The 18633-nt window shown below is 49.0% G+C and overlaps 1 protein-coding gene across 1 annotated transcript in view; it reads left to right on the top strand.

Moving 5' to 3' along the window:
- Positions 1-3062, top strand: part of TGM2 (transglutaminase 2) — a 31410-nt gene extending 28348 nt beyond the window's left edge. The window contains exons 12-13 of the mRNA XM_070420306.1: positions 489-625; positions 1306-3062. Coding sequence (XP_070276407.1) covers positions 489-625; positions 1306-1456 — 288 coding nt within the window. The 3' untranslated portion in view covers positions 1457-3062. The remainder of the gene's footprint in view (positions 1-488; positions 626-1305) is intronic.
- Positions 3063-18633: the final 15571 nt, after the last annotated feature.

Here is an 18633-nt window from a genome sequence, read left to right as displayed (position 1 = left end):
AGCACTGTGTGCCAGATACTCTGCTAGGAGCTTGCACGTTATTTGCTCATTATTTGCACGTTATCCTTATGAGAACCTGCAGCCAGGCATTTCTCTCCCATGAAGAAACCAAGGCTCAGAGAGAGTAGTGACTTTCGGGGTCACACAGAGAGGAAGGGGCAGAGATCGGCTGGCTCCAAAGCCTGTGATCGTCTCACTCTAGGCCCTGGAACAAGGGAGAGTAGAGCCCCTCTGGGTTGTGTGGCGCCTCCCTGCAGCTCCATGAAGGAGGCCGGGCCAGGATCATCACCTGTGTTTTCCAGATGGGGAAACTGAGGCACGGAGGTCAGGAGTGAGAGTGGCAGGATGGGCATGGCTGTGTCCAGCAAACATTGGGCCAAATTGCAGCAAAGACTGGGATGGCCCAACTGGGACCCTGCCTGCCCTGGAGGGGTTCTGGGCCCCTCCCTCAATGCTGTCCCTTACCTCTGCCCTGTGCCCTGCCCCAGATCCTGGGGGAGCCCAAGAAGAACCGCAAGCTGGTGGCCGAGGTGTCCCTGCAGAACCCGCTCACCGAGCCCCTGGAGGGCTGCACTGTCACTGTGGAGGGGGCTGGCCTGACCGAGACACAGAAGACCGTGGACATGTAAGTGTCAGTCGCTCCAGCCTGGGGACTGGGAGCCGAGGGCAGATGCTGATGGGGGTACCACACTCCGGCCCATAACCCCTCCTCTCATCCACACACCCACCCACCCCTGCCTGAGTACCCTTGGGGCAGAGTCCCCCCCTCTCACTCTCTCAACACCCACACCCCTGTGTTCCATGCATGTGTCTCACAAACCGGAACAATGACACATCCCGTCACTAAACACCTGCCCCCAACGCACAGGCCCTCACATAAACACAGGCATCTGCACCCTGAGTGTCTACACGTGTGTCCTAGATGCACATATGAGCACATACACTTATTTTTCACTTTATTATTCTAATGTAACTTACATACAGTAAAGAACCCAAATCACACATGTACAGCTCAATGCATTTTCACGCATGTGGTCACCTAAGCACACCCCCTCTTACCGCAAGCACACCATCCACTTCCATGTGTGCATGAGCGCGCGCGCACACACACGCACACCTCTCTATACAAAGCAGGCTGCCCAGGCCCTGGAGAGCAGTGGATCCATTTATTACTATCATTATTGTCAGCATTAAGCTGTACAGAGGCTCTGTGCTAAGTTCTCTGTATCCACACGTCATTCTGGCCTGACCCCTCCGTGGACAAGAGGCTTGGCATCTCCTCAGCCTCCTCCTCTCTCTCCACAGCCCAGACCCCGTGGAGGCAGGGCAGGAAGTCAAGGTCAGAGTGGACCTGCTGCCTGTCCAAGTGGGCCTCCACAAGCTGGTGGTCAACTTCGACAGCAACAAGCTGAAGGCCGTGAAGGGCTACCGGAACGTCATCATTGGCCCCCCCTAAGGGGCTCCCGTGCCCAGCTTCATCTCAGCCAGCCCAAAGCCCCCAACTTGACCCCCAATCTCTATCCCAAACTAATGAGGAAAATGGGCCCCAGACCCATCTTGTCCCCTGAGCCTGGTTCCCACCCCCTTACCCATGAGCAATGTTCTGTGCCTCCATAGTGGGGTTGACTAGGCTTGGGATGGAGAAAAAGAGACCCACACCTCCCCCTCCAGCCCAGATGCCATTTGGAAAGCAACTGACCACCCACCACACTGTCTGATCTATACTGCAGTCCCTTGGAGCAAAAATGAGACTATGAGATAGTCTCCAGAGTTGGCTGAATCAAGGAACTCCACACCCTAGTGTGTCCTGTGCCCCTTCCCCAGACTGTGCCCAGGCCCCAGAGGTCCTTGGGAGAGCCAGCTCAGGTGGGGATGGGGAGGGTCCCAGGTGCAGGACAGGCTTGAGCTCCTCCCACATCCCAGAAGCTCTGGCCCGCAGCTCCCCCACCCTCCTCACGATTGTGAAGCCCCTACGTGCAGGTGCCTCCTGTACTAGCTGGTACTCTCGTGGCTGCCAACCCGTTTAATCACCACGGGAAACTGCAGAATGGGAGCTGATTTCTCAAGGAGGAGACCGGGCCTCGGAGAAGGGAGGTGGCCCGTGTACCCAGGCGGGCTTGTGGGTATTCCAAAGGCTGGGTAATATGAAGGCCTGGGGATGGAGCACAGGCCTCTGACTCCGAGTCCAGCGCCCTGTTCTTGCCACCAGCCCTCACCTGAGAGTGTCAGAGAGGCCATCTGGGACCTGATCCAAAAGGACCCAGGTCGGATGAGGAAGTGGGAAAGACTTGGGAGCGGTCGGAGCCCCAGGTGCGGCCAGCCGCTGCCTTCCCCTCTCTGGGCCTTGCTGTCCTCACCTCCGAGGCCCTCTCAGCTCTCCTGATGCCGTGTATGACCCAGCAAGTCCTACTCCCTGGCTGCACAGAGCTTAGGCCACATGCCCGGGTGTTTCTAAGAGTGAAACCATTAATAGGACCACCGCTCTGCCCCAGCCTATCCAGGCCCCACACCTGTGCCCAGGCACCTTCCATCAGACCCCAGTCCCAAGGGAAAAGAGCCCCAGAGGCCCCTGTCCTACCTATGAGCCTCCCCACCGCAATGTCTAGACTTCACAAGAGCCTTAGCTGCCTGTGCTGCTCACTAACCGAGAGGGTCCGCACTCAGCGGCCCCCTCTTTGCAGGACCGGGGCCCTGGAACACAGCTCAGAGAGCCATGAGCTGTCATCTCTGGCTTAATCCCCCACACTCCCTATGTGACTAAGGTCTCCCTAGGGCTGGAGGAGGGAAAAGGGAGCATTCTCCATCTGGAGTGGGGTCCCAGCCAAACAGGGTCCCCAAAAGCCCAGCGAGGGCCTCGGGGAGAGTCACGCTGATGCACTTAGAACTGGCTGCTTTGCACAGGGGAAGAGTCACAAAATGAGCCGACACATCTGTTTTATATACTGATCTGTTTCTCTATGGTTTTATACACGCTTTGGGGTTCCAATCAGGCAGTAGATATGCTTTTGAGCCACAGGGAGCGAGCACTGAAATAAAAGAGTTTATTTTGCACATTCAAATAAGGTCCGTCTGGTTCTTTTCATGCTTTTGAGGAGGGTGAGTGGATGAGCTCATTCACACTGGGACCAGCCAGGTCCAAACTTGACTGGCATTCAAGGCTCTCCAGCCTCTTTCTCAAACAAAACATGTTTGGGCCACAATGAACTTCCTGTATCTCCCCAACCCTGGGTACTTGCCAACTTCTTAGCTTTTGCATGTCTAGTTCCCTGAACCTTGTGTCCTTCCCCTTCCTTGCCCGTCTTATGAACTCCTTCTCATCCCCTAATGCTTAACTCTGTGAGGCCTTCACAGATTTCTCCTCAGGCCCCCAGAGCCCTGAAACGTGGACCAACTCAAACATTTATCAGTGAGTTTTAGTTCCAAGTTGGTATATCTGTCCCCCTTGCCATTCTATATGACGTTCTTAGGGGCAGAGACCACGTTTCTCTTAAATCAGTGGTCCTCAACCTTCCTAATGCCGCGGCCCTTTAATACAGTTCCTCATGTTGTGGTGACCCCCAATTTCATTGTTACAAATTGAACATAATTAAAGCATAGTGATTGATCACAAAAACAATATGTAATTATATATGTGTTTTCCGATGGTCTTAGGCGACCAGTGTGAAAGGGTCGTTCGACCCCCAAAGGGGTCACGACCCACAGGTTGAGAACCGCTGTCTTAAATAGACATTAATAAATACTGAATTGGTAAATCTAAGTATTTGAACTCAGCTCTCATAAAACCAGTGCCGTCCAAAAGAAATGTAACATAAGCCACATTAAAAAGAGTAAAGAGCCCTGCCAGCATGGCCCAATGGTTGAGCATCGGCCTATGAACCAGGAGGTCATGGTTTGATCCCCGGTCTGGGCACGTGCCCAAGTTGTGGGCTCAATCCCCAGTATGGGATAGGCATCAGTGATTCTCTCTCATCATTGATGTTTCTATCTCTCCCTCTCCCTTCCTCTCTGAAATCAATAAAAATATACTTAAAAAATAGACACAGGTGAAATACACTTTATCTAATATGTCCAAAATATTGTTACTTCATCACATAACCAATATGAAATTCATTAGTGAGACACTTTACATTCTTATTTTCACACACTGTCTTTGAAATGTGGTGTAGAGTTCACACTGACAGCTGTCTCCGTTCAGACTGGCTGCATTTCAAGTCTCCAGGGCCACAGGAGGCTACTGGCTACCACAGTGGATGGGTGGATGGTGCCATGTCAGACTGTGACTCCAGGAGTGTGGGGACTTGGTCATTCCCCTCATTCCCCACTAATGTTTGTTGACTGAATAGATGATAGAAGACAGTCTCTGGTCCTCAGGGAACCCCTGTTGAAAGACATGACGTGCTCCTAACAATAAATCCAGATAAATGAATCCAGTTATCCAGGTGTTGAATCCTTCTGTTCCTTGCACACTACACCCTGGCTCTGGCCTGGACTGCTGAGCATTTTACCAGTTACTAACTTACTGGAAACAGAAACCACTAGCCACTTCAGGCAGAGAGCGAGTTCTTTGGGGAAACTGATGGCAGAGGCATCTGAAAGGCGGAAGAGCACAGAGAGGAGTGTCACCCAGAAATCGGGAAGGAGCTGCCACCTGGACGGAGCCCAGGAGCCCAGGAGTCAGTCCCCACCACCTCGCTGCTGGAGGGGTTGTCACTGCGGCCCTGGTACCGACAGAACTGCTGGGGTCTACAAAGCCTGCCCAAGTCCTCCTGCCTTCTCCCCACTGGCAGAACCTATGCAGAAACTAGTTGGCCAGGGACTCTGGAAAGTATTATTTCCAGGCTCCAGCCCCCTGAAAACAGAGATGACTAGGCAACTGGGGATGGAGGAGGGGATGGAGTTGAGTAGCTGATACTTATCGCTGCTTCCTCTGAGAAGAACACCCTTCCCGTGATCTCCACCTTGGAACTCTTACTCAGCCTTCAAAACCCTCCTCCTCTGTGAAGCCTTCCTGGACTGCAGCCAGTGCTTCAACCTCTGGCTCCCCTCAGCACATTGTAAAAGCCCATTGCCACACTCCGCAGCCTGTTAGAACAGCTGTGTGTGTGCGCCCTATGTTCTGGAGCGCCCTGAAGGCAGGATAGGGCTCACACCCCTGAAAGGGGGCCACCAAGTGGACTCAGGACTGCCAACTCTGGCTCCCAGCTCTGACTGCCCACCCCGCACAGGGCAGGTGTGCCAATGCTAGACAGATTCAGAGGCCTCTCCTGAACAGCCCCTAAGCCTGCTCCGCCCCGGGGAGCCCACTAGCCAGGAGCCCAGGAAGGAGAAAGGCCCTGCTGGTCGACAGAGAAAATGAACCTGAGATCCTGCTCGCCAAGCCAGATGTGAGGGCCGAGTCTGGGCCCTGCAGTACAGTCCGTACGTGCACTGCCACAGGGCAGCTCAGTGCTGCTGGGCCCCCTCCAAGCTCGGCTCACAGCCCTGGCACCAGGGGCCTGGGCTCTGGAGTCAGATGCAGGATCAAAGCCTGGCTCTGCCCCGGATTCCCAGCACGGCTTCAGGCAGGTTCTTGGTCTCTCTGTGCCTCCTGGTCCTCCTCTGTTGAGTGAGGATGAGATGGTGTCTGCTTTCATGGCCAACGTGCGGGCCCAGGAAAGTGGTGCACGGGAAACAGAGCTGCCCCCGGCACACGGCAGCCTTAATACCCGCCTTTTCTCAGGGTCAGGAACCATCATGTGCACTGACTCCTCAGGGTCAGGAACCATCATGTGCACTGAGTCACTGACTCCTCAAACAGCCGAGTCATTTTTCCCCCCAGTTTATAGCTCTCACTGCAGAGCTGGACTTGAACCCAGGCTGCCTCCCGTCCCCAGAACACAGCCGAGCCCAGAGGAGGCCCAATGTCCACTGAATTCTCCTTCCCAAATGGTTCCAGAACACGTGGGGCAGAGGCCTCCACACAGCCCTGGTGGCCATCGTGGTGTCTGATTGGGGCCTTCTTCCCACCCCCAGAGTTCCTCTCCTCTCCAGCTGCTCTTGTTTGCCTAGGATGCCTGCCAGCTCACCCCTTGGCCTCAAGCCAAGTCCAGAATAACAGAATGTTGATAGAATCTAAGAAGGAGCAGCTGAGGGTAGAGGGCCAGGCTGCAGCCCCCTGGAGGCATGTGCGCCGTGAGGCCGGGACTGGGTCAGCGCACTCTCCTGGCCTCCCTGCTTCCCTGCCCCACAGGCCCGGGCAGAGACCCAGAAACACACAACTGGGCAACTGTGAAGCCCTGCGTTCTGTTTTAAGAGCCGAAATCCAAAGGGACCCATTAAAAGCAGAAAAGATGAAAAAAAAAATGATGATGCATCATCCCCAGCCTTGGCTCAGTGGATAGAGCGTCCACCCGCAGACTGAAGGGTCCCAGGTTTGATTCCGGTCAAGGGCATGCACTTTGGTCTCAGGCTCGATCCCCAGCCCTGGTCGGGGCGCGCAAGCAGGAGGCAACCAATTGATGTGTCTCTCTCACATCGATGTTTCTTTCTCTGTCTCTCCCCCTCCTTCCCACTCTCTCTAAAAATCAATGAAAAAATATCCTGGGGTGAGGATTAACAACAACAAAAAATGATGGCATATCAGCCTTGAGCACACAGGATCTGTAATGACACGCAGCACCGTGCCGCTCACAGACCTCAAGTGGAGCAGAGGCAACAGACACAAAAGACTATTCTCAACAGAGTTCCGCTCACATGCAGTCCATGAGCAGGCGGAACTCATCTGTGTGTGAGAAGTCGGGCCGTGTTTTCCCTGGCGGCGGGGAGGCGGGAATGGGATGGTTTGATTTTCTTCATCTGGGTGCTAGGTAAACAGGCACTCAGCCTGTGAAAATGTGCCAACTGTATTGTTATATAATGGTCCTCTCTTTCTATGTCTGGTCTACTTCCATAAAATTTCAAAACATTTGGTTTTCAGAGGTTCTAAACTTATGTCCAGATGGGGGATGGAGGAGAGGGGCTCAGCTCCAGAGTTCTCTCCATTCTTCTTCTGGGAGAGGAATCCCAGTAGGTACACCTCCAGGGATACTGTGAGGCTTAAACAAGATGTTACGCATGTAAACACGAGACTGCAGGGCTAGGGCTTGTGCGTCTCATTTGCTGTGAACAGCATGAGGCACGTCTGTCAGCAATGAACACGTTGAATGAGTGAACATAAAGCTGGGCTTTTGTCATCTCAGCCAATCTTCAGAACAGGCCATAGAGAGGATCATCCCATTTCCCCACTGGGGAAACGAAGGTGCAGAGATGTCAGACAGCTCATTCGACATCACCCAGCAAGCCGATGGTGGAGCAGGAATTAGAATCCGTTGACCCTCTCAACCACAGCATCTCACAGAAAGACCTGGAAAGTGGAAGGGAGGACTTGATCCCCAGACCCCGGGCAATGGACATGGCAAGTCTTTCCCCATCAGCACCCCAGGGTCTGAGAAAGCCAAGCTAGAGGCTAAGCTCATGAACAGTTATCCCATGACCCAGCAATTCCACTCCAGGTATACACCCAGCAGGAATGAAACCATGTGACCACACAAAAATGTGTACAGGAATGTTCATAGCAGCATTATTCATAGTAGCCAAAAAGTCCATCAACTGATGAATGTATAAATAAAATGTGGTATATCCCATAAAACAAAATATTCAGCAATAACAATGAGTGAAGTACCAGTACACGCTACAACATGGGTGAACCTTGAAAACATTATACTCAATGAAAGAAGCCAGTCACAAAAGACGCCATGTTGCATAATTTCATTTATATGAAATGTCCCAAAGAGGCAAATCTATATATATAAAAGGCTAATATGCAAAGTGTCCCCTCGGGAGTTCAACTGGGAGACCGGGAGTTCGCTCACTCGCTATGATGTGCGCTGACCACCAGGGGCTGGGAATGAAGGAAGGTCCCAGGAGGCAGCTGGAAGGCCCCGATCGGCCCTGATCACCAGCCAGGCCTAGGGACCCTGCCCGTGCATGAATTTCGTGCACTGGGCCTCTAGTATATAGAGAAGGGCGTAGATTGGTGGGGCTAGAGGGATTGAGGGTCTGGGAGTGGGTAATGGCTTAGGGTATGGGTTTTTTGTTTTTTTGGGGGGGAGGGGGTGGGTAATAGCATTAGAGCAGATGGCCAGTGTGAGGTGAGATGTGCCAGGAGAGACCAGGGCTCGGGATAATGGGACCAGCACGGCAGTCAGGAACAGGGTGCCAGGCATCACCTGCACTAACTTGCTGGGCCCTCACAACATACTGTGAGCAGGAGCTGGCATTGCCTCCTCCACCCCGCAGGGAGGAAGCTGAGGCCCAGAGAGGTTACATGACATATCCAAGGTCACACAGCCAGAAAATAGTGGAGCCAGGACACCAACCAGGCAGGCTGGCTCCACAGCGTTTGCTCCTCACCTCCTGTTCTGTCGTCCTCTGTCACGTGACGTGGGTTTATAAAATTAGAGGGTCTTTGACAAGGAAGTCAGAGATGGCCTCTTTGAGGAGCTAATGAGAAAGCTGATCCCTTAAGGAAGAGGAGTTAGGCCAGGAAAGTGGGGTGGGCGGGGAGCAGAGGTGGCGAGGGCCAGGCAGAGGCCATTTCCCAGGAAGCCGATGATGCGGAGCTCTGGGACCCTCACTTGCACAGCCGGCCACACAGGAGGGTCTGAGGCAGCTGCTGCGGCTCCAGGCAGGACCGGAGCCAGGTCGCTATCAGGAAGCATTTCCATGTAAGCGCTTCTGGGAGATCTCAGAAGAAAGGAATCTGAAGCTTGAAAATCCCCGGCAATTTGCTGTGATTTCTTTTCACATTCTTAATAAATATTCACTTTTTTAAAAAATATATATTTTATTGATTTTTTACAGAGAGGAAGGGAGAGGGATAGAGAGTTAGAAACATCGATGAGAGAGAAACATCCATCAGCTGCCTCCTGCACACCCCCCACTGGGGATGTGCCTGCAACCAAGGTACATGCCCTTGACTGGAATTGAACCCGGGACCCTTCAGTCCGTAGGCCGACGCTCTATCCACAGAGCCAAACCGGTCAGGGCTAAATATTCACTTTTGTACCCAATTTTATATTCATCATTTATATCCTTTTTCTTAAAGATGGTGCTCCCAAATTAAAATGAAAACCATGGTGTTTTAACGGCAATCATGAGCCAGGGTGCCAAGCGTCCTCCCACCAGAGTGGGTAAAATAAACAGCCCACACACAGTTTCAGTGGAGACATGGAACCAGGGACTGTCAGGAGAAGAGGAGAGATGGAAAGACCACCTTGGAAAGCTATCTGCAGTATCTTCTCAAGCAGACGAACGTTCATTTCCTACGAGGCTGCAATTCCTCCCGTGATGTTTACCCAACAGAAATGCGGAGTCTGTGTGTCCTCCGAAAATATGTGCAAGAATGTCCGTAGCAGCTTTTTCTTACAATATCCCAGAGTTGAAAACAACCTGAACATCCAGCGCTGGCAGGATGGTATGTACATTGTGGTACAGTCATTCAACATAACAGTATAAGGAGGAGAAAGGTCAAGCTGCAGCTATGTGCACGATTACTGGAATCTCACAGACACGTTCCAGAGAAGATGCCAGACAGGGGAGCACACTGAATGGTTTTGTTCCTATGAAGTTCACCACCAGGAAAAACTCCTCTATGATGTGAGAAGTCAGGGGTTACCGTCAGGGGTCGGGTAGCAGCCAGAAGGGGAGCCAGGGGAGCAGCTGGGGGCTGGTAATGGTCTGATTCTTGAGCTGGGGTGCTGGTTCGCACGGCGTGTTCAGTTTGGGGAATTCATAGAGGTGTACGCTTACGGTGTGAGCCTTTTCTATATGCATGTTATACCTTAATGCGAATTTCCTCGATGTTATAAGCTTCAAGCCCCTGAAAACCTTGACGTTCCCCACCCCCACCCTTTAAAGACGTTTATAAGAGCCTAACTGATGACACACACCGAGGAGCAAGATCTCACATGCTCTCCGACCTGTCCTTGGGATCAGAGCGGGATTTGGGTTTATTCTTGTGAAGTTTCCGCTGGAGGGAAGTGAGTGAAAGGTGATATGAGGGAGTAGCGGGGTGAAAGTGGGGACTTGGGCGTGGCTATGGAGAGCCCCAGTGAGCGGAAGGGCAGAGAAGATTTCCTGGGTGGGATCTCAAGGGCAAGGCAGGCATAGAGGAGGTAGGGGTGGGTGGAGAGGGTTGTTTGGGCAACGATGGGGAACTGGAATAAGATAAGGGCAACTCGTGTGGGGGCCTAGAGGGTAGAGGGAGGTGTGGTCTCTGATGATTCTACAACCAGTCGGTCACCCTGGCACCACCAGGCCCGGCTCCACCTGGAAGCCAACGCTCCGTTGGCCAGCTCCCCCTTCATTCCTTCTCAGGGCTGGCCGGCCTCTCATGGAAACGCTAAGGGGCTCCCAGCCAGAGCTTGGCAGCCACCCGGATCTTTACAGCCCTGGCATTTTGTCTCTCTCGGTCATGAACCTGGTTTTTCTCTTTCTCCTTCCCTGTTTTATTGACCCAAGCCTTTGCAGCGGACTTCAAGCTTGACGATGTTGTATCTTGTGTCATTGAGAGCCCGGTAGCCTTAGTGAAGGGGGTGTACTAGCCCGTTGTACAAATGAGGAGAGTGAGGCCTGACCCAGTGAAGTGACTTGGGGCCAAGGCTACCCACCCAATGAGAGGCAGAGCTAGATGTTAACAATGGTAACAACAGCGGCAGACATGATTGAGCAACAAGTGGTGCCGGGTGCGGAGCTAAGCACTGTGCATCCATCCTGCCACCCATTCAGTCCTCACAACGACCCAGTGGGAAAAGTTGCAATTCTTATCAGCCCCTTAAAAAAACTTTGTATTGAAGTCTTACATACATATGCATAAAAGTGTACAGATTCTAACAACCTGGAGAGTTTCCACAAACTGAACCCACCCATGTGGGAAAAAAAAATAGAGCAATTGATACAGCACCCAAAGCACAAGGGATAAAAGAGAAGACGGATAAAGTGGACTTCATAAACATTTAAAACTTTTGTATTTCAAAGAACACCATTAAAAATATTGCTAGAAATGAGAAGGGCACTGTATAGAGTAAATGTTTTCATTTGCCAGAACATATAACTATTTTAATTTTCTGTAACCTAATGACATAGGTTCAAAATGTGCAAAACAAGAAATTGATAGAGCTTTAAGGAGAGATACACAAATTCAAATCATTGTGGAAGGTTCACTACATCTCTCTCAGTATTTGACAGAACATGAAGACAGAAAGTCAGTATGGATATAGAAGATGTATTTACTGGATAAGTTATACTGCAGTAACATAAAGATCCAAAGTCTTGGTGGCTTAATACCGCACAGGTTCATGTTTCACACGGAGTCCAGTGGAATCAGGCAATTGCCAGGGCTATTCTCCTCCATGCAGGGACCCAGGGACCCAGGCTCTCCCACCACATGTTTCTGCCAATTTATCCTGTGGTTTCCACAGATGCTTCTCAAGAAGAGAACGTGGGAAGATAGCACGAGCTTTAAATGCCTTGGCCCAGAAGCTCCATGTCTCACTTCCATTCACATCTCTTTTTACATATGTATATACTTCGTTGATTTTAGAGAAAGAGGAAAGGAGAGAGATTGCATACATTGGTTGATTCTTGTACGTGCCCCAACTGAGAATTGAACCCACAACCTTGGCATATCAGGATGATGCTCTAACCAACTAAGCTATTCAGCCAGGGCCCATTTACATCTCTTAAGCTAGAACTGGTCATGTGGTCTCTCCTAGCTCCAAGGGTACAGAGAAACGTAGTTTGCTGATGTCCCTAGAAAAGAGAGAGAACCAGGTAGGGGTGAGCATTTGCAGACTCTATTCACTGGATTTCAACAAAACAATGAAAAAGCTTGACCTAATGGACATATATAGATAACTCTGCATCCAATGCCTTATTTTCAAGCACATATGACAATTTGCCAAATTTGACTATAACTTGGCTATAAAGCCGGTCTTACGAAATTTTAAAGAATCCAAATCACATGGAGCATGTTATCTAAACAGCTATTCATTATAACTGAAGTATAAGTCAATAATGAGATGATTCAAAATTTTCCATATGCTAAGGAATTTAAAAATATACTTCTAAATAACCCATGAATTAAAGAAGAACTCATAAAGGAAACCAGAAAAGATTTGAATCAATTGATAACAAAGAAAATCCGTATCAAAATTTGTAGGTGCAGGTAAATCAGTACATAGAAGGAAATTTTGTAGTTTTAAATGCATATGTCAGAGAAGAGCTGAAAATTGATAAAATAAACCTTTACCTCAAGAAGTTCGAAAAATAGCCGAAACCGGTTTGGCTCAGTGGATAGAGCGTCGGCCTGCGGACTGAGGGGTCCCGGGTTCGATTCCGGTCAAGGGCATGTACCTGGGTTGCGGGCACATCCCCAGTGGGAGATGTGCAGGAGGCAGCTGATCGATGTTTCTCTCTCATCGATGTTTCTGGCTCTCTATCTCTCTCCCTTCCTCTCTGTAAAAAATCAATAAAATATATTTTAAAAAAAAGAAGTTCGAAAAATAATATTAAAACAAATATAAGGAAAGTAAGAAAAAGTAAGTAATAAAGGCAAGAACAGAAATGAATAAAATAAGAAAGCAAAAATTAAAACAGTTAATCCAAAAAGCCAAAAGTCGGATCTTTGAAAAGACAGCAAAATTGACAACCTCCTGAATAAAATTTCTCTAGAGAAAAACAGAAATGGTGCACACACACACACACACATACAAAACCCACACAATATTAGGAATTAAAAGTGGATGTCACTATAGATGCTACCAACATTACAGAAAAAAAGAGGATGTTTTGAACAACTTTGAGTCAATACATTTGAAAATTTAAATGAATGAACATCCTAGAAAGGCATAAAATATTAATTTTGACTCAAGACAAAACAGAAAAACTAAGAAATCCTCTATCAGTGAAGGATTCTGAAATACCCTTTCCAAAAAGGAAACTTCAACTCTAGATCGCTTCACTGACAAGTTCCAACATCCAAAGATGACACAATTTTAGTCTTTGACAATCTCTTCCAAAGAAAAGAGAAAGAGGGGACAGCCTCCAATTCATTTTATAAGGCTAACATCACCTGCACACCAGAATAGGACAAAGATATGGGGGCGGGGGGAAGAAAAGAAAAAAATTACAGGCCAATTTTGCTCGGAAACTTGAATGAAATATCCTTAATAAAGTGTTAACCACAAAAATCCATCAATCTATAAAAAAGTACCACAACCAAAATGGGCTAATCACAGGAACCCAAGGTTGATTTTTTAAAATTATATTTTATATTTATGGCAGACATTATTACACCCCCCCCTTTTCCCTCCTTTGCCCACCTCCATCCAAACCCCACCCTCCCCTCCCTCTGGCCCTCATCACATTGTTATCTGAGTCCATGGGCTGTGCATGTATGTTCTTTGGCTGTTCTCTTCATCTTCTTCCATTCCATCCACTCCACGCACCTCCCTTCTGACATTTGTCAGTCTGTTCCATGTATCCATTCTTCGTGTTCTGTTTCATTCATCCATTTATTTTGTTCATTAGATTCCACATATAAGTGAGATCATATGGTATTTGCCTTTGTCTGACTGGCTTATTTCACTTAGCATAATAATCTCCAGGTCCATCCATGCTGTCACAAAAGGTAAGAATTCCTTCCTTTTTACAGCTGCATAGTATTCCATTGTGTAAATGTACCACAGCTTTTTTACTAGTATCCAGTCATCTACTGATGGGCATTTGGGCTCTGTCCAGATGTTGGTGGTGCATATAAACATAGGGGTGCATATATTTTTTCTGATTGGTGTTTTGGGATTCTTAGGATACAGTCCCAGAAATGGGATCACTGGGTCAAAAGGCAGTTCTATTTTTAATTTTTTGAGAAAACTCCCTACTGTTCTCCACAGTGGCTGCACCAGTCTGCATTCTCACCAACAGTGCACTGGGGTTCCCTTTTCTCCACACCCTCTCTAGCACTTGTTGTTTGTTGATTTATTGATGGTAGTCATTTTGGCAGGTGTGAGGTGATACCTCTTTGTAGTTTTAATTTGCATCTCTCTGATGATTAGTGATGTTGAGCATTTTTTCATATATCTATTGGCCCTATGTATGTCCTCTTTGGAGAAGTGTCTATTCAGGTCCTTTGCTCATTTTTTAGTTGGATTGTTTGTCTTTTTGGTGTTGAGTTGTGTAAGTTCTTTATATACTGCTTTGGAAATTAACCTCTTATCAGATGTATCATTGGCAAAAGTGTTCTCTCATACAATGCGTTCTCTTTTTCTTTTGTTAGTGGTTTCTTTTGCAGTGTAAAAGCTTTTTAGTTTGATGTAGTCCCGTTTGTTTATTTTTTCCTTTATTTCCCTGCCTAGGAGACGTATTGGCAAAAATACTGCTATGAGAGATGTCTGAGATTTTACTACCTGTATATTCTAGGATTCTTATGGTTTTGTGACTTAAATTTAAGTCTTTTATCCATTTTGAGTTTATTCTTGTGTATAGTGTAAGTTGGTGTTCTAGTTTCATCTTTTTGCATGTATCTGTCCAATTTTCGCAACACCATTTATTGAAGAGACTGTCTTTGCTCCATTGTGTGCTCTTACCTCCTTCATCAAATATTAATTGAGCATAATGGCTTGGGTCAATTTCTGGGGTCTCTGTTCTATTCCATTGATCTATATGCCTGTTCTTGTGCCAGTACCCGGCTGTTTTGATTACAATGGCTTTGATATCCAGTATTGTGATCCCTTCAATTACATTCTTTCTCAGGATTGCTGAGGCTCCATTCATGTAATTCAGCATGTAAACTGATTAAAGGACAAAAAACAACATGCAAAAGACCATTTGATAAAATACTGATATCTATTCATGATTTTAAAATTAAAAAATAATGTGGGAAATTATTAATAGAAGACAATTTCTTTACTCTAATAAAGATTATGTCTGCAGCTAACAATTAATGGTAAAATATTGCAAGCTTCTCTTTTTGAGACCAGAGACAAGTCAAGGATGTTCACAGCACCCATTTTTTTCAACATTTTATTGGAGTTCTCACTAGTGCAGTAAGGTGAGAAAAAGAAATAAAAGGGGTAAGATTTGGAGAAGAAATAAAAGTCATCTTTCAAAAGTGTGGACAACAGGGGGTTCTACAGAAAGTAACCTCACCGGGTGATCTGATCATAAATTCCTAAGTAGGCAGGTCTGGTGAGCAGTCTTGCCCCAGGCCCAAAATTTCTTTAGTAAAAGGTTTATCTTTGCTTTCAGCAAGCCCTGTCCATCGTTCTTGTGCATGGAGGTTAACACACCTTTAACATGCCAGAGTAATTGTCTTTCCAGACCCCTGGGAAGCAACCACCCTCAAGGAAGCACATAATTTTGCTAACTATCCCATAATCCAATCCCTGCCTGGTTTTCCCCTACCTTCGTGGAATCTTCCTTTCATTCCCTCCTTAACTCCCAATGCATAAAAGAAGCTGTGGAGCCCTGGCCGGTGTGGCTCAGTTGGCTGGGCGTCACACCGAAAGGTCTGGGCACATGGCCGGGTTTCAGGCTCCATCCCTGTTGGGGGGCTGTGCAGGAGGCAGCTGATCAATGTTGTGTTCTCACATGATGTTTCTATCTTCTTCCTTCCTTTCTCTCTAAAAATCAACAAACTTTTTTTTTTTTTTTTTTTTTTTAAGAAGCAGCTGCAAAACTGTCACTCTCCTGAGCATTTGAGATCTGGCTTCCTGGCAATTGTAAGTTTGGGCTCAAATAAACTCATAAAAATTATCTATAAGTTCCTTATGACAACAAAGGTGATATAATTATGTATAGAGAAACCTCAAAATAGTCGACCACAATGTTATCCAAATGAACAAAAGATTTAGTGTTTGTATTAGAGACAAAATAAATATATTAAAAATATGTTTCCATACAACAACCCACTGAGTTACTGGATGAAGCCGCTGAGGGCAAGTTTTGCACTTGGGGATGAGAAGCTGTTCTTAACATTCAGAGAGGAACCTGTGGAAACAGGCCCTTCCTGTGTGAGTGAGCTCCCCGTCACCGGAAGGGTTCAAGCGGGGACAGGATGGGCTGCGTCCAGGGGTGCTGGGAAAGAACCTGGGCTCGAGGGAGAGGCTGGCCCTCCCCAGGCTGGACCTCAGCTCTTCTTACACTCAGCCCCCGGAGTGGCCTTTCTCCTCTCTTTTGGCTCCTCTCAAAGTCAACTTAATCCTTCTGGTAAACCCGTAAAACGCGCCAGGATTTATAACTCCAGGAAATGTTTGTAACAAGTCTTAATCTTATCGGGGTCGACTCCCCTCTCCCAGGCTCTGCTTTCAGAGAAAACCCACAACGGTTTCTCTTCCCCTTTCCCCTGCCCCAGCAGACTTACTTCCTAGTACAAGTTCTCTGGGGGGCGCACAGCTCCCCGAGGGTGGTGGGTGTTGGGCTGGGGGCTTCTCCATAAGCACAAAGGGTAAAGGTCACTCTGTTCATAGGCTCCCTACTGCTAAGAGTCCTGGGTCTTCAACCCCACAGACCCCGTTCACAAAGGCAAATTCTTGCACACATGGAGCACTTCCTAGGTGCCCAGCGTTGTGCTAAGGGCTGTCTGCGTTTGACTTCTCCAAGTCACCCATCCATCCCAGGAGGTGGGTCTATTACGAGCTCCCTGGGTCCCACAGTAAGTGGGACTTGGGACTGGAACACTGTCAGTTCAGACCACACATTCTGAAACCCCACGCTACCTGGTTTGAGCCACACGCAGCAGTAGAGCTGCTTTCTTTGGAGTCAGGCAGCCTTGCACTTTCCAGCCACATGACCTTGGACCTCGGTTTTCTCATGTGCAGAATGGGGCTCAGAGGCAGTTCGGCTTCTCAGGGTCATTGAGAAGGGTTATCAGTGAATGAGATGGCGAATGTAAGGGCTCATCACACAGGGTGCTCCAGACATGGTGGTTGTGGTTATTGGCAGTTTCTGGGGTCTGGACTCTCACCACAGTGGAGCTGGAGCCATGAGCTTGGGAAGATGCTGCAACCCCGGAGCTGAGGCAGCCTGATCCTGCCAGGGGAACAGCCATGGCCAAACCGGCACTACTTGCAGCTGGCGCACTGTGGACAGATGCAGAGAGGCGAGGCTGTTAATAAATCTGTCAGTTTCCAGGATGCTCCGCTCCGGGCCCCTGCTCTGACAGGCACCACAGGATGGGGGGATGGGGGAGGGTAGCTGGCAGCAAACCCAAGTGTTGGCTGAGCCGCTAGATAATCTCTAATGGGCTGTCTCTGGAGCTGGAGGCATTAACCTTGCTCCCCCCAACCCCTGCCCTCCAGGCCTAGGCTCTGGGGTTAACCCCTTTCTTCCCAGCCCCAGGGGAGCTGCGAGCACAGCTTGTGTGAAGGAGGGCTGTATTGATTATCTATTGCCACCTAAGAGATTACCCCCAAACCTAGCAGCTGGAAGTAACGAACATTAGCTCGCAGCTTCTGTGTAGTGGGAATCTGAAAGTGGCTTCCCTGGGTGGTTCTGACTCAAGGTTTTTCACGAGGTTGCAATCAAGGTGTTGGCCTTAGTGGCAGTCATCTCTCAAGGCTTGAGGGGGGGGGGGGGGGGCACAGATCTGATTCCAAACTCACGTAGCTGTTGGCAGGCCTCCCTCCCCAAAAGCCATTCCCAAGAGCGCTCACACGGGCCTCCCCACAGGGCCACCTCTTCTTGTCAAGAAAGCTGGCCTCCCCCCACGCCAGCAATGAAGAGAGAGCAAGAGGGGCACCCACCATGGAAGGCGCAGTCCCTTTATAACCCAGCCTCTTCATCCATCACCACTGACATCCTGTGTTTGTTCACTGCAAGTCACTGAGTCCAGTCCACACTCAGGAGGGAATGACACAGGGTGTGAAAAACAGGAGTAGGGGACCACTGGGCCATCTCAGAGGCTGCTGCCTCGGGGGCTGCTCCTGGGACACACACAGACCTAAGTCCGGCTCACCTCCAGGTGCTCCTGCCCAGAGAGCCAGGAATTGGTCTCAACTCCTCATCCCACCTATTGCCAAGCCTTGGTTCAATAGCCTAAATAGCTCTCAAGTCTGACCACTTGCTCTCTTGACTGTCACAGCTCCAGCCAGGCCCCCATTGTATTGCACCTGGGTGTGGCCACCATGTCACCACTTCTGCACTTGTCCCCCTGCATGTATTCTGCTCCCTTCGATCACCACCCATCCCTTCCACCGTCATCTGAGTCTTCCTAATAATAGTCAGCGGAGTCTTTTCCGATTGGACCATGTCTTTCCTTGCTGAAAACCCTTCTGAGGCTTCCCACATTCTCAGCACGAACACCCACGTTCTCTCCATAGACAACAAGACTCTGCGAGGTCTGGCTCACCGGAACCTCGACAGCCTCACCTCGAAACACTGTCTTCTTTCAGTGCCTTGAATGTGCTTGGTGCCCTCCTGGCACAGACTTGGCGCATGCTGTTCCTCTCCCAGGAATGCTTTTCTTGTCCCGTTCACTTAGGTGACCCCTCATCACCCTCTGGATCTTGGCTCAAGAGTTGCTTCCTTGCACAAGCTGTCCCCATCCAGCCCTGACTT

The sequence above is a fragment of the Myotis yumanensis genome, unplaced genomic scaffold, assembly GCF_028538775.1.
Source record: "Myotis yumanensis isolate MYYU_CA2020_CCGP unplaced genomic scaffold, mMyoYum1.0.hap1 SCAF_7, whole genome shotgun sequence".
NCBI classification, from domain to species: domain Eukaryota; kingdom Metazoa; phylum Chordata; class Mammalia; order Chiroptera; family Vespertilionidae; genus Myotis; species Myotis yumanensis.
The sequence above is the reverse complement of the archived record's forward strand: the minus strand, read 5'-3'. Positions and strand labels throughout refer to the sequence as shown.